This window comes from Lonchura striata, chromosome 12 (assembly GCF_050655825.1).
Source record: "Lonchura striata isolate lonStrDom1 chromosome 12, ASM5065582v1, whole genome shotgun sequence".
Taxonomy (NCBI): domain Eukaryota; kingdom Metazoa; phylum Chordata; class Aves; order Passeriformes; family Estrildidae; genus Lonchura; species Lonchura striata.
The window spans coordinates 12,354,640-12,370,478 of NC_140714.1; the positions used below are offsets into that span (position 1 = coordinate 12,354,640).

The window sequence follows — 15,839 nt, forward strand, 5'->3', positions numbered from 1 at the left end:
ACTGCATTAAGTTACTGGTTGTCTTCTTTCAGATTTATGTACTGCATAATTTCAACTAAAAATTCAATGCATATTAGAAGGATTCAGTCCCTAAGCCATGAAAAGAAAATAAATTAAAATACAGAAATAAAATTCCAAAAAGCAAAAATCCAAAAACCAAAACAAGCAAAAAACCCACAAGAAGAAAGTCACCAAGCCACTTTTTTCAACCGAATAATGAATTAATACAGAAAAACCCGATTACCATTAATTTTGAAAGAAAACAACTAAAGCATTTACATTCTGCAGATGCAGAAAAAACTGATTACCATTAATTTTGAAAGAAAACTACTAAAGCTTTTACATTCTACAGATACAAAGTTATCACTGTCAGTTGAAGGATAAAAACATTCATCTCTACTAAGTATCAACTAAAATGCAAACTGAATTAGTAGATTTCTTCATGAACTAACACATTCAAAACTACATTAAATATGAAACAAACTATTTTAGCTGTGACAGAAGCACGTAAATTACAAATATTTCCATGCTGCTATTTCAACTTAAACCAAAACCACTTAGTGTACTCTAATAGGGAATGCTCTCATTAGTAAGTCACAATTAAAAACAGGCGAAGTGCTCAACAGTAAGTGTCTCAAATATGGCAGAAACAGCATTCTCCTCACTAAGAATAGTCTTGTATAAGGAGCTGAAGCTGTTTTTCCTAAAATCTTTCATGGAAGATGACCAATCTTCTAACTACATGATCAGTTCAATTAAAAAAGTGAAAATATCTGTCTGCTCTGGAAATACTTTACTTCTCTACAAATACAGCTCCCTACAACTGCCATTCCTGCACTGCTTATAACAATGGCTCTTTTCAACGTGCTATGAATATTATAATAGAACGTGAGAAAAGTAAGCATTTTTAAAAATTAAATACTCAAACAGCATAACACAGAAAATTGCCAATAAAAAGCTTTGTTACCTTAAATAATAATTGTAATGTTTATGATCATTTTTCAATAGCGCAGAACTCTACTCTCTGTGCCTAATGGTACAAGTACATTTAAAAAGGAGAAGTAACAATACATGTTTCCTGTTGGTTTTTCTTTTTCTTTTTTTTTTTTAGAAGAGGGCAACTTGCAATCTAGAGTGTGCAATTGTGACTTCAATTGCTCTTCAGTTTCTATATTCCCTTCTGCATCACTTGTCCCACTGGTAACACTGATCCCATTGTCTCTATCCCATGCTTGTAGAATTTCCTGTGCAAACTCCCTGGAATCTTCAGTGCTCAGTGCTCCTCTCACCCAGTTGTTTATCCCCAGCATAGCCACAGTGCTGGTACAAAGTTCATCACAACAGCTCTCCAAACTGGCTACACAGATGTGCTTCCTGCCCTCACAGCATCTCAGCACCTGAAGGCTACCTTCCATGGCTACCAGCTCAAAACAGAGAAAGTGACCTGAGAACTGGTTGCTTGTATTTAGAAACAATGAGAAATAGAAGCAGAAAAGTTTCTTCCAGCCTTTCATTGCACTGCTCTTTCCCCTGATTTCCCTCTCTCAGCCCCTAACTTGATTTATATCTGGCTGCTCCATCACCATACGTACTCAAAGCCACTTGGATGTGAGAGGAAGGCAAGGTGCATGAAGCTGGAATTTTACAATTGTTGTTTGCACTTTGCAGAAAGGGACAGTAGCAACAGGAAGGCAGCAGTTGGGATTACTTAAGAGACTCCAGTGGAGAAGCATTGTGAAAAACAGGTAACTCTTAAAAATCTGCAATTCTTTTCATCCCAAAGACTGGAAGGAAGACAGCACCAACGTTATAGAGGACAGACAAGGGAGCTGAAGTCTGAATTTAGTTGTTTTAAGAGTGGTCCAAGATATTGATTCTCCCATGTGAGAATCAACATGAGCAGGATAGGATGAATGATGCACCAGTTATGCAGAAGAGCTCACCTGGCATTTGACAACTGGATAAGAAATATTCTGTGTATCCACAACCTTTTCTGCCATAGATTTGTTCTTACTTCTTCAGTTTTGTCAAATAATTTCCTAAGAACAGTATTTTGCAGAAGATTTTATTTTTTACCTTCTCAACCAGAAAAAAATAAAGGGAAATTTAATTCCAACCTAAAGTAACATATTTTCTAATGGTAATATACATACATTAAAAATGAAAGGAAGTTACTACTCAGCATTTGACCAAAACACAGTACAGAGAGGAGCTCCCTGCTACAGAGGTTTTAGGCCTGAAGAGGATCAGCTAATTGAAACAAAGAACACCCTATTCTGATGTTGGGGTTCACTGTGTTTTTTGCTACCTATTCTATTTCGCTGTTGCTTTCAATTAGATGACTGTCCTAATGGTGGAAAGGGCATCATGCCCTAAATGGGTGTTACCCCCAACATTTTCAGAAACATGTATGTTCAGTGACCTTGGATTTTCTAAAATACATTTTCACTGCACAGTGTAAGCTGACAAGATTTTGTTCTGTGCTATTTGCTTTAGTTGTTCTGTTGTCAAAGGTACTAGAAAGCACAGAGGAACACAAATGGATAGTGGAAAAAAGTACCTTTTGAATTGGAACAAAATTCCGCAAAAGAGTAGAACTGAAACTGAAAATCAAAAGTTCTCTCTGAATTGCAGCAAATAACAAATATATGTTCCACCAGTTTTCAAAATGCAATTTCCCATTAGCATTGTGGGAAGATACAAGTTATGCAGGCTTTTTGCTATGGGGTATCTTTAACAGCTCTACCCAAGAAGAAAAACCTGTTAACATCTTTATAAAGAACAGTCATCAATGTCTATTCTCCAGAATCTAAAGCTCTAATACTTGGAAAAAATTAAACAATTCAAGTTATTTAAATTATAATGTTCTCAAAACTGGTAAGTTTGGCTTCATACACTGCTAGCATGTTAAACAAGTATGTAAATTGTCATAATTCAGACATTTAAATGAAAATACCCTTCCTATACCTCAAGTGTAGGCAAGTATCTAAGTGTTTCACACTGTAAAGAAGCTACATTTAACTGAATTTACCACTTGTGATTATATAAAATAAATATACAAGACATTCCCGTCATCATAATCCTTCTTCAAGCAAGGTCACAGAGCTCTTTCCAAAGGCTTGTTTATCAAAAGAGAAACTTTCTCCTCTCTCTTTTAAGATGCCAGCAAACAACAGTCATACTTCAAAGCCTGCACTAAAAAGGCAAGTAGAGCTCATACTCTTTCAAATGCTTAGAAATACAATGCATGAGGGAAATAAAGAGTTCACCTCCACCAGCCTAAGTCTACACAGCATACGGATACACCAAAAGAACCCTGCTAAGATGGCCCTCAGACCTGCTCAAGGACACAGCTGATGGAAGTGAACTCCTGACAGCTGTTTGAGCAAATGGAGTGTACATAACACCTCTCTGACTTTGTAATCATTTTTTGCTGGTGTGCTTTTCTTCGACTGAAATGGGACATTTCACCAAGAATTATTAAAAGCACTGACAGAAATTCTCCTGCTTTGGAATATAATAATAATAACTACTACTATCACTACTATGCGAGTATTTAATGAGCAAAATAAAGTTAAAAATACCAAGACAGGAACAATAGTGGGGGAAAAACCCCAAACAAGTGGAAGATGCCCCATCCCAGGAACTGTTCAAAACCAGGCTGGATGGCACTCTGAGCAACCAGGTCTAGTGGGAGGTGTCCCTGCCCATGGCAAGGGTGTTGGAATTAGATGATCTTTAAGGTCCCTTCCAACCCAAACCATTCTGTGACTCTCTGATCAGTAGCAGGTTGGTCCTGTCCATTCCTGTCATCATCTCTAGCTTTATGGAAAGGAAACTCCAGAGCAAAAGTTATATGGGTCACAAACAACAAAAAGACTGAATTGGCCCATTTTTCATATTTGGCTCAGTACACTCACTAAAGTCCTTTTTCATGTCCTAGCAATTATTCTGCCACTGCTAATATTAAAATAAAAAGAATTTGGCCCCTTACCATGTTCCAAAATATTTATCTTGTGACTCTTTTTACCACATTATTTGTAAATTCAAGCAGAACTTTCCAAAAGTCATAACTTCTTTTCAGATAGAAGAAACAGTACCTAGAAAGCTGATTTGCCTCTTTTCTTCTTCTTTATGTCTCGACTATCTTACCATTAAATAAAAATGTTAAATGTAATTTTATATATGAAATATAACCAGTTTTGAAATAAAAATGCATATTGACTGTGTCTGTAAACACAATTAAACTTCAAGGTTAAAACATTTTATGTCCCTATATGACCACGAATTCACATTTTAATAACCTGCCACTATAACTGTCCCATAAAAAAGACCACTTAGGACACCTCAGCATGAGTGTAGCAGTTGAAAAAAAAACCCCTCTTCCAAATGCCTACAAGTATAACCAAGCATTTATTTCTTAAATCCTTTTATTGTCTGAAAAGTTTTGGTCTGAACAAGAGAAAACAGTCTCCACTGAGCTTTGTTCACCTGTATAATAACTGTCTGAAGCAATATTGAAAGCAGAATGGCTTGACATACTTCGAGATTTGAGGCATAACACCGGCAAGCAGATTCAGCCACTGAAATAATGTTGCAAGATTACAGGTACCCTAACATTAGACTCAAAACTACATCTTCATAGAAGGCTTTAAAGGATATTACAAAGCAATTATTTACAAAACAGCAATTAGAAAAGAAGAGGCATACAGCAAGTTTAAACCATAACACACATCAAAGAGAGTACAAGGTACTGATCCCAAAATAAAAAGTAGTAGTCATGAAGATCTTTTAGTATTAGTTTATAAAACTCAGATCATCATCTAAAATTTATCCAGCAACACATCCTGGGAAGGCTCAACATTAAGCTGCAGGGGAAAGGAAGGAAAATGAGCACACTTACATTTGATAAACAGAGGAGACCAAAAAAACCCCTCTTACCTGCACATCTGCATACAAAATTGTCCAACTGCAGGCACACTCACACTGACCTGTGAAACAGGCAAAATCCCAGAAGAGGGTGACCTAAGAAGCCCCCAGAAATGCAGTCTGGATGTCCCAGAGTGGCTCAGAGAAAGGACAACTGTGTTGATGCAGTGTTTTGCTAACCTAACCCTTCCCAAGCCCACTTCTGGAACATGGGGTCAGGGAAGGTGAATCTGCAGCTAGATCTGCATTAAATTGATCAGGAAGCAATATGCTGCAACAGGATGGATGTATAATCTGTGCTGATCTCAGTCAGTGAGGCAGCATGTGTACAGAGATTCAGGATCAAAACATGCACTTTGAAAGGAAGGTTGCCCTTGTGTGCTGATGCAATGCATTTGTTCAAGTACAAAAACACCAGAAACATTTTCTTCTCTGTTTATATGGAAGTTAGAAGTTATCTAAACACAGAACACGTACTTTTAACTTTCTAATTAAGAGTCATTAATAAATGTAACCAAAGATCAGAATGACGCCATGGGTAAAGAGCATTCAAATAGACTTAGAACATACACATGCCTTTCTGTGTTATAGGTAATATATTATTAATATAAATAGCAGCCTATCACTTATTCCCTTAATTACACAGGAAAGTTCATAGACCAAATCACTGGTCTTCACTGTCACTGACAATATTTATATACCTACCAAAGCTCTGCTTAAGCAGCACAATAAGTAGCTTTACCTAACAACGAACAGCTATGGAGATTGCAAAAACAAATATACCCTTTCCATGATAATTTGTATTCCTGGCTTTCTCTTTCAAGTGCTGGAACATGCAGTCTACAAAAGGTCTTTAAAGAGGAAGACAGGAAAAAAAAATTTCCCCTTTGAGTTCTTAAAAAGGAAGTAGTGGTTGACAACTGTAAGTGAAAGTGTTGTATTACTTCCACCCTTATGGAATTAGGAACATTTTTATGCCATTCATTTCATGTTTCTTTTCCTCCAGAAATTCTTCTTAAATTTACCTGACACATTTTGATACTAATTTTAAGTTACACTATAAGAGAAGTACTCCAGGTAAGCATAATACTAAATTCTAACTATACATACATACACTGGAAGTTAGAAACCTAAGATAACAGCAACCCAGGCTAATGTACCAGCTAATATACCTGGTACTGACCTCAAAAACTTACTTCCTGCTAGGGATCAGTTCTGTACACAAAATTCTCTACCAAGACCACAAGCAACCTCAATTCATTAGACCTGCTGCGGGCCAGCAGACTGGACTGGACAATCTCCTGAGGTACACACCAACCTTCATTATCCTCTGCCAGTTCATCCATGTCATAGGATTTGCTGTCCTTGTTCACAGTACTGTAACTTCACTCAAAAATAGATACCATCCTAACTACTTAATGACCAAAACTTCTGGAATCCACAGAAACAAAAAGAGCTTCATCCAACTTATTCCTTGTCCCTTAAAGTATGAGCTAATATTGACATAACCTTAAAATCCTCTGGCATCCAGCAAGAGGAATCCCTGTAATGTAAGAACACAACAAGTAGTTACCTACAGAGATCACAGACCCGCAAAAATAACTTGGCTGCAGAATGGATTCTTTCACAATCAGATATAAAAAACAAAGCTTATTTTTTTTAAATAACAGTTCAAAACATGAAGAATTACAAATAATTCATTATGTCTCCTGAAAGTTTTCGGTCTTCAAGCACCTGGAAACAGTAGGTATAAGTGCAAAACCCTGCAATGGCAGAATAAAATCACAAGTAATACTACAGAAACTGATTTGCAATTCTATTGCCTGTAAGTTCTGGCATAACTATGACAACATCAACAAAAAGAGAGAATGACAGTTAATTGTGCCACAAGTTACTGGGAAAGGCCACCAGGATATTCAAAGGCAAAAAGGTAGGCAAGCTAAATTCTCAGGTTTGCAGAACCAAGAAATCTAGCTTCTAACCTACAAAATTAAGCATTACACTTCAAGAAAACCAATAAAAAAACCCAAAAAACCAGAAAGCAAGGCATAGTCAAGCTCTGCTGGGGTGAGGTTAAACAAGCAAAAAAAACAGACCATCGATAACTAAGGCAAAGACTAAGTTTGAAACAAATCAAGGTTTAAACTTCAGCTCACTCCACTTCCAAAAAAGGAACAATTTTGGAAAAATTCCATTTAAGTGCAAAAACTTCCGTATCAGATAAGACTAATGACATATGCAGATAGCAGCAGCCAGTACCAAATGTCTTCAAAAGAACTTGCTGTACAAATATCTATCTGGCCCATTACAGAGCTTTTCATCTTATTTGAAACATAACATTTCTAGTCCTTCCTTTAAGAAGGGTATTACATGATACATGGTTACATGCATCCATAACTTTTCTATCTTAAGTTCTTGCATATGGAAGAAATACTACAAGTGCAATTATGACAATATGCAGCACTAGTAACTTAATTCTTAGATTTCTAGTCAATACTATCTTAACACAAGAGCAAAAGATCACCCTTCTGTTCTTATATAGGTTTTATACATATATGAGACATTGTCTGCTTTCTGTATTGAAGACTTTCTGTAATAAATATTTTCATCACATTTGAATTATCATGTGAAAACTAAAATTAAAGATATTCCTACTGGGGAAAAACTTACTTTAACATAGCACAATACTGTCACTATTTTTTGTATTTATTTACAAGTTCTCAAATTTTACACTACTACAACATTTGCAATTGAATCTATCTACTCTTAATTCTTTCCAATCGTTGACTAATGTTGTTTTATAACCTAAAAGTTCTATGCATAGCATGTATTTCCCTTCACTACACACAATAGTTCAACTATCAATAGTCATGTTCCTTAGCTCTGCAAAGATCTTACAAACTCCTCATGCCCTAAACTACTCTTAATTAATCCCTGTACTTTTTATGTTTATTTTTTACAAAATTAAAAAAAAAAAAAGAAGTCAAACTCCTGCTAGCATTTTCTGTGTTTTTCCACTCAACTACAGTGTTACTACAGGATTTTGGACTTTCTATTATAAGCCTGCTGGAAGTTCATAATTTATTTATACTTTCTCAAGACTGAAATAAACTCTAAGGCATTACTCAATCACACACAAGTCTGGTACAACACAACAGGAAAATTGTATCCAATTAATTGTCTGGCTCCAGCACAATGATTTTCATTTTCAAGGAGGAAACTGTTCTGAGCCCCTGGCAGAGAGATACGTCTTATTGCAAGATGGTTACAGGCCATCTCTCTGCCTGATGTTCCCATTCCTAGAGCAGACTGAAAAAACACTTGCCTATATTCAACAAAAATGTGACAATGCTGAGCCTTTTTCCAAAAATTCTGCCACAACAGAAATGTTTCTAGAAAGACAGACAAGTTGGGTAAATTAATGCATGGTCACAGTAAGATCTAACAAAATTCAGAGCTCTTGGATAATCCAAACTCACTTCAAGTGAATAACATTAACAGGAAGCAAGTATTGATGCAATTCAAAAGAAAATCCAGAGACAATAAATAGTCATATAATTTAGTAGCAATAGACTGTAAAATTGCTAGCTAGAGGGATGGAGACAGCATTCTTTCTTCCTTTTCACTGTCCTGGTTCCAAAAACACTCATCATTTTCCCTTAATGTTATCTATTAAAAGAAATTACAAAACCCAAAAGGCAACAAAACAGCTGAGTATGTATCAACACATTTTGCAGAAATCTAGCTAGATCAGACTCAAATCAACACAACCAAAGTATCACAGTGACACAGACACTCCTCACCCACACGGCCCTTTACAGCATACATAAATTCAGTTACTTTCATTAGATAAATAAGCAAATGAAGCTGTCACATATATTATGAAAAATGAGAAGATAAAGCCAAATCAAAGTATTTCTCCAGTGCCATGTAAATCCACCTGCAAATGATCACTGGATTGCCCAACTAACACATAAGAAAGTAAAAAAATCAGTAACAACCTTATATAACGAAAATGTAGGGAAGCAAGGTTTTGCATTTATAAGCCTGGGACTAGGTACAAACCCAAACCATCCCATAAGAAATCTAAGGAAAACACATTTACTGGCCTTGATTCCAGCTAAGTAACCCGATTCATTTGAGGTTTGTAAAAATTCATTGCAAATACAAAAGGGATTTTTGTTTGTTTTTAAAGCCTAATCAATGTGTTGGTGTTCCTGGCTCAGGATAGATGCAGCATGACTGCAATGGATCAGCTCCAAGAATTACAGTATTAACTCTGCAGCAGTGGCTCTAGATGGTATCTCTGCAGGGAAATCCTTGTCAGCACTGACTTACCTCTACTATAAATGGCTGCCCTCACTCCTACACCAGCTCCTAAAACCATGGGGCTGAAGATGGTTGAAAGCAAGAGCTCCCTACCCCATACTATTCTCATGATCATATCAGTGTAAAATGGGATGGTTCATTCAGGGTGAAAAGCACTTACATAAAAATATTAACAGGTGTATGTGAGGGCTGCCTGACATCACCCTCTTACCAGAAGTACCTAAGCACTGGTGTTTCACCTCTGTGCATTACAGCAAATCCCAGGTCAGTCCCCCAGGGCACTTGGAACATTCACTGTTTCGAAGACAATGTCTTCAATGCAGACTGTAAGCATACAGAAACATCAAGAGTACTGAAAAATAAAACATCCGTTCATCTCTCGGACAACAATCCTAACAGAAAGTTGAAAAGATATAATAGAGGAAAAAACAAATAACAGACACTACATCTATCAAAATAAGTGCTACTGATACATGGGAAACTAAACACAACTTTATATAGATCAGCACTAAATAGGCAAGAGTATCACACAGGATTCTCTACTGGAAGCAGCAGGAAAAAAATATTCCCACCAAAACCCCGCAATTCCAAATACTATTTTTCATATCCCACTTAGTTTTTAAAGACAAATTTACTAAAATACTTCTGAACAAACAGAACATCCACAGAAAATGTTCTGTGCTTTCCTGCCTCATGCCAAGTTCTCAATATCCACAAAACATTTTATGTAATGTAAAGCAAGTAACATATTTCCTCTTTACTAATTTTGTTTGCTTTCTTTCATATCAATTTACTTTACTCCCTAGTACAATACAGCAAAAAAAGACTATCTAATCTCAACTCCTGTTTGTCAATGTATTTCTTGCATTAGTGGTCCAAAATTAAGTGCAGTATGCTAGGCAGGGTCTAATAAGCTGCAAAGAGTTCTTCCTTTCCAAGCGCAGCCTCGTGCTTGTCCTGAGGCTCCTGTCTGCCCCTTCAGTCAGCAGGGCAGGTCCCAGTGAGTGGCAGCCCTGCCCTTGAGCAGCCCAACTCACCCCCACCACACCGACACTCACAGGCTTGGTGTCATCCCAAACACAACCAGAGTAAACGTCACCGAGTCCTTCAGATCACTTTAAACTGGCTGTGCCTTTGGGCTGGTTGTTTTCAGTTGCTGGGGTTTGGTATGATTGGTTGGGTTTTCCTTCTTGGATTTTTGGTTGGTTCTTTTGGCGTTTGGTTTTTTGAGGGTTTTACTGGGTGGGGAGAGGGAATCTGTTTTGTTTTTGTTTTCTTTAAGTATTTTGTAGTATTTTTGTCTCACATATTATAAGTCTAGAAGTCATAATGCACAGCTGTAACAAATTTCCTTTACTGTTACAGGGACCACGGATTTCAATATGCTACTTACCACTTCCATCACCTATATATGAATGTGCTCAATTCAATTCGTATCCACTTTGAATTAAATGAAAACAACAGCATTAGCTACCATTAACACATCAACTTGTGCCTACACCGTTTTTTTCAGTTATTAAAAATGACTGGTTCTTTGGGGTGCTTTTGATCTAAGAAAATATTTTTCACAATTTCTCAGAGCCTTTGGTAAACTGTGGCAATGAATTCCCTATAAAAGGTACTTATAATAGGAACTCACAACAATGTCAGGTGCTGAATAATTTGAGATTTTGAAAGCCTGGATATCTATTTGGAAGCTTCAGGTTTCTCCTAAGAGCTTCTACAACATCTGTCAGAAGCATTTCAGCCTGGAAGTCACATACAAATTCTCAAAGGTCTTCCACTTGCTTATTTTTAGAAATGAAAACAAAACCCAAAAAAACAAGTTTAAGATTATTTCAGTTACACAATTTTTAAGAGTTTCTTCCCATATGCAGTTATTTGAGCTGAACAAACACATTTAGATTTTCTGAAGTATAGCCCACTTTTTCTTTCACTTTGATTCACACTTTTTGGAACACTCCATACTCAGCACAACATCTACTTCCTACGTATATAGTGAGTCACTTTTATAGGCACCTATAAAAAACCCAGATTCATTAACTTGTAATTACTAAAAAAAAAAAAAACAAAATGAATTCTAATTATAATATTCTAATGTTATCATTGCATGAAAAATCCACTAGTTAACTAGGAGTTATTATGCTGTATCTACAAACACAGGCAGGAAGAGGCATTGCACTGGTTGTCTATAAAAATATTACTATGCACAGAAAAACTCCAAGAAAATCCCACCACCATCTCCTTCCACCTTTATCATACACACACTTAGGCTTACATTTATGTTTAAAATATTTTAAAAAGCAAATCCAACTTTAAGTACCTTCTTTTAATTCCTATGTATTGGTGATCTTGAAAACTCATTCTATTTGCAACCTTAATAATGCTAGTGTTACATAGACATTATCTCCCTGGGCAAATAACTTTTTTCATGCATAATTAAAGCACCTTTATACAAAAGAAACATTCACATCTTCCAGCTGTAAGTAACATGTTATCTTCAGCTTAGTTCTACTTATGCAACGTATTTCAGCTCATACCTTCCTCTGCCTTAGGAAAAAAATTCTGTACTACTTTCGTTGGCATAGCTTATTGATGCTCCCTCTCTTCAGGTTCTACCCCTGTTTACAGATAATACTGACAAAATTGTTTATAGACTATGTAGTAAACAGGATCACTCACATGATTCACTAAACAAAATAAAACTCCAAGCCCTCATTAAAAAAAAAAAAAAAAGAGTAATAAGTATAACTGAAAGGCAGTTCAAGAGGCAACAGAGCCTGGACTGAGTGACTGGTAGTGCCCAAAACTGTTATTGCCAAAGTCCACAAGTTATGAAACTGTAGTCCCAGATCATTAACAAACTATTTTGAAATATCTGAAGGTTTTTTCTCATTACTAAATGAACATTTGAAGGTCTTTTATATTTTGAAAAATCCAGAATTGATGAATGCCCTATATATAAGGTTCTAAGAAATGTTTACTAATACTCTGACAGAGAGAATTTCTGCAGGTTTAAATATAGGTCATTGATAGGATAATGACAATTTCCTAAATGAGATGTGCTTATTAGCAGTTATGTAAACAATGATAATAGATGTTCCTGCACGTAAATGTTCTGGCATGTTTTTGTTTATATTTTGAAACCACCACAAAATTTTTTTAAGTAGTTCTTGTAATTCAAGATCATGCCTGTATTTCTCAGTATCTTCTACCTGCTTTTTCACAACAGCATTTGATACCTATTATCTCTAATGGTACATTTCCCTCACCCCTCCAACTGTCTCACAGTTCACCATTCCAATACTCAACCAGATCAAAAGCCCGACCATACAGCCAGCAAACAAGCATCAAATCTGAAATTCTCCTCACTGCTATACCCGTGCTTTAAACCTTTACAGCACCACATCTAACATGAAGTAGGAGTGGATTCCAGGGCATGATCACAAACCCATTCTTTAGTTGTTTACTATCGCTACAAATGCCTACCTTGGCAAGTTTCATCAGACCTCTGTCAAATCTTCACATGATGTTATTTCCAGAACAATCAAATATAATCCTTTTAATTACTGCTACTACTAAGTTGCTATTTTAAAACAGGTAAGTGAGCAAGCATACGAATTTTTACCTATATTAGAGGAGCCAACGCTAACTGAAATTTAAAAACAAACAAAAATCCTCATAGCTGACGTTTTTTGAAGCTTGTCTATTAGTTAGCAGACTTGCTCGACACTCAGTGCTTTGTCAAATTAACCATCTTGAAAATGACGGACCATATTTGTAACCATAAAGCACATGGGGGTCTTAAAATCTTGATAAGTCATAAGAAACGTCGATAAAAAGCTATATGCATAATACGTTTTAATTTAAAAACAGAGCAATAACTTGGAACATTTTACTTTGTTGAATCAAACAAGAAAGGTTAAAGACTAAACTGAAAGTATTTCAAACACTTAAGTTTTCTAGAATCCAAGAATGCAGATCACATACACAATAGAGCCAAAGCAAGATGCTTAATGAAACGTTTAATACAGATAGCAGTTTGCACAATTACCGGCAGGTAACTTGAAAGCCTTAATCTAGCCTTAAGAAATTAAATGCTTGTCTTGTCCCATCACGTCGAAGTATTGCGTAATATAGGATAGTTAACAATGGAATGTTTAAGAACTTTTACTGCCTTTTACTGCTTCTCATGCTGTGTCATACTACTGAAAAAATCTGCATGAATTACAGACCATATTATTCTTAAAATCCAGGGCTACACTGACTGCATATCACAGGAGGACTTGGTGTGAAGCTAAAAAACCAGCTGACTTAGTTCATGTTAAGTTCTAGAGCATAACATCAATGTAATTGGAAATAAAATACAGTGCTGAGCAACTGCAGTCTGCCCTTTGTTAATTTTTCGCTGGATATTTAAAATTAACTTGACAGTCATTAAGTAAAACAACTTTACTTGTCCCAGTTCAATCCCTAGTGGACAAAACATGCACTACAGGACCCCTCAATTTTGCTTAACAAGACTGCCAGACTTTAGAGAGGAACACTTAAGAACACAGGATGTATTTTAAAACCATTTTCACTTACAATAAGACTATTTCACGAATGCCACCCATTACACTCCTGTTGCCAGTAATAAGCCTCCTATTGGAACCAACAAAATACTCCACCAAATTTCAAAAGGACAAGTAAGAAGAGTGTCAAATAAGAAGAGTATCTTTTTAAAATCCATTTTTCAACACTTCTCATGATCAATTTTCACACATTGATAAAACAGCGGTTTCTCTGCATTTGGAAAAAAATACTATTACACCACTATATCAACACAATGTACTTTCACATTTGCACATCTCACCTCAAATTCACCTATTTCCAGTAATAAATAAGCAAAACCTTTCAACTAACCATTTTCAACTGTTAGTTTCATATACTTTTCACAATATTCAAAGTTTCTGCTTAGTAAGAAATTACCAACTTACCTGGAAAATTACCACTTCAAAACAAATCTTACTCCTGCCCTATGCAACCATATTTACAACAGCAAAACCAGAGTGATCCGCAATCTACAGGGACTTGCTAAAACAAATGGGCAGTTTCAGTGTTTTTAAACGAACATCTTACCTTGCCTGTCTTGTGATCAAACCAGACAAGAGCATGGTTCCTGGACAGCACTTTGCAGTCAAACGTGGCATTGTTCTGGGCTGGCCGGCAGCGAGCCACGGAGCGGCCGATCTTGACAGGCTCGTCCAGGTAGACATGACGCTCCTGAAACGGGTGGGAGTTCGGGCGGCAAGTGAAGATGGCCAAGGCTGAAGGCATCGAGGACAGATTGTGGTTGCCACACCAACCAGAGATGAAGAGAGCCTCTTCTGATGCAGACCGTCCTCCACAATTTTAAAAACACCTCCACAGCAACTTTATATTAAAGCAGGACAAATATTATCATATGAGAGGCCTAACAACTCATTATTTCAGTGTGTAAACTAATTCTGGCAATAATCCAGTGAAAAAGTCCCATTATGTCTTTTAATATCAGCAGTGGCCCAAAAAAAGTCTAAAATGTACAACTTTCAATCCATCCTCCTCTGGAAGAATAGGAAAAAGCATCTGATTCCTTCAGAGAGAAGCAAAGGCCCCGTGAAAGAAGGATACAACGTCTTAAATCCAAGTAGATGAGTCATACAAGTACTTTTGTTTGTAACCTCAACTGCCTTGTTCCCACCCCCCTTCCGTAAACAACACTGACCAAAAGTCTGACCAATGCAACATTGAAGCAAGAAAAGGTTTAGGGAAGGGGGATGAAGGAGAAAGATTAGTGTCCTCTCACACACGGCACAGATCAGGAACTGGAAGGTGAATACAAAGCCCTCGTTCCACAACAGGGACCTAATGGTTCACCCAGCAATCCGCATTTCACCATCTTCCTGTGTTAAACCCCAGCAGAATAGGTGGTCCTCGATATAGGATGGAGTGCGAGAATTACACTGGTTTTCTCCCTTACACCAGATAAAGCTGAACTGGTCTACAGCTTCTGGGAGCCGCTCAGATAAGGAACTTGATAAGGCATGGAGAGGCTCCCAACTCGCCTTCTCCCGGGGACAAACCAGCGCGTGGGAAGGGTTCTTGGGGCCGGCCCGCGAGGTGCCCTGACAGGTCGCTCCGCGGCGGCGGCTCCGGCAGCGGCGGGGTCGGTGCGCGTCCCTCGCGGCGGCTCCGCGGTGCTGTAACGGGGGCTGCCCCGGCAAGTGCCGGCCGGGAGCCCCGGCGCGGGGCGCGGCGGCGGCGGCGGCTCCGCTCAGCCCCTCCGCAGGTGACTGCGCATGAGGCGGGCCCGCTGCGCACCCCCGCGCTCTCCGCCCGCCCAGCGCGGCTCCGCTGCCCCGGCGGCGGGAGAGGCCTGGCGGCCGGGCCCGGCCGCTCCCGCTCGGTCGCTCTGCCGCTCAGGAGGCCACCGGCCGCGGGAAGTTTCCTCCAACCTGCGGGGCCCAAAACAAACCGGGTCAGGCGCGTCCCTCGGCGCGTCCCCCCGCGTCTCCTCGGCCCCGCGGGCGGCGCGGGACGCGCCCCGCTCCCCCCTTACC

General features: G+C 38.1%; 1 protein-coding gene across 39 annotated transcripts in view; it reads right to left on the reverse strand.

Annotated features, from left to right (window-relative positions):
• Positions 1-15,559, reverse strand: part of SLMAP (sarcolemma associated protein) — a 93,536-nt gene extending 77,977 nt beyond the window's left edge. For 13 of the 39 annotated variants that reach the window (XM_085590540.1, XM_021532452.4, XM_085590575.1 and 10 more), the window contains exon 1: positions 14,380-15,551. In XM_085590540.1, the coding sequence (XP_085446666.1) occupies positions 14,380-14,577 (198 nt within the window). In that variant the 5' untranslated portion in view covers positions 14,578-15,551. The other 26 variants (XM_085590553.1, XM_085590542.1, XM_085590570.1 and 23 more) reach the window with 10 other exon arrangements.
• Between the last annotated feature and the right edge of the window lie 280 nt (positions 15,560-15,839).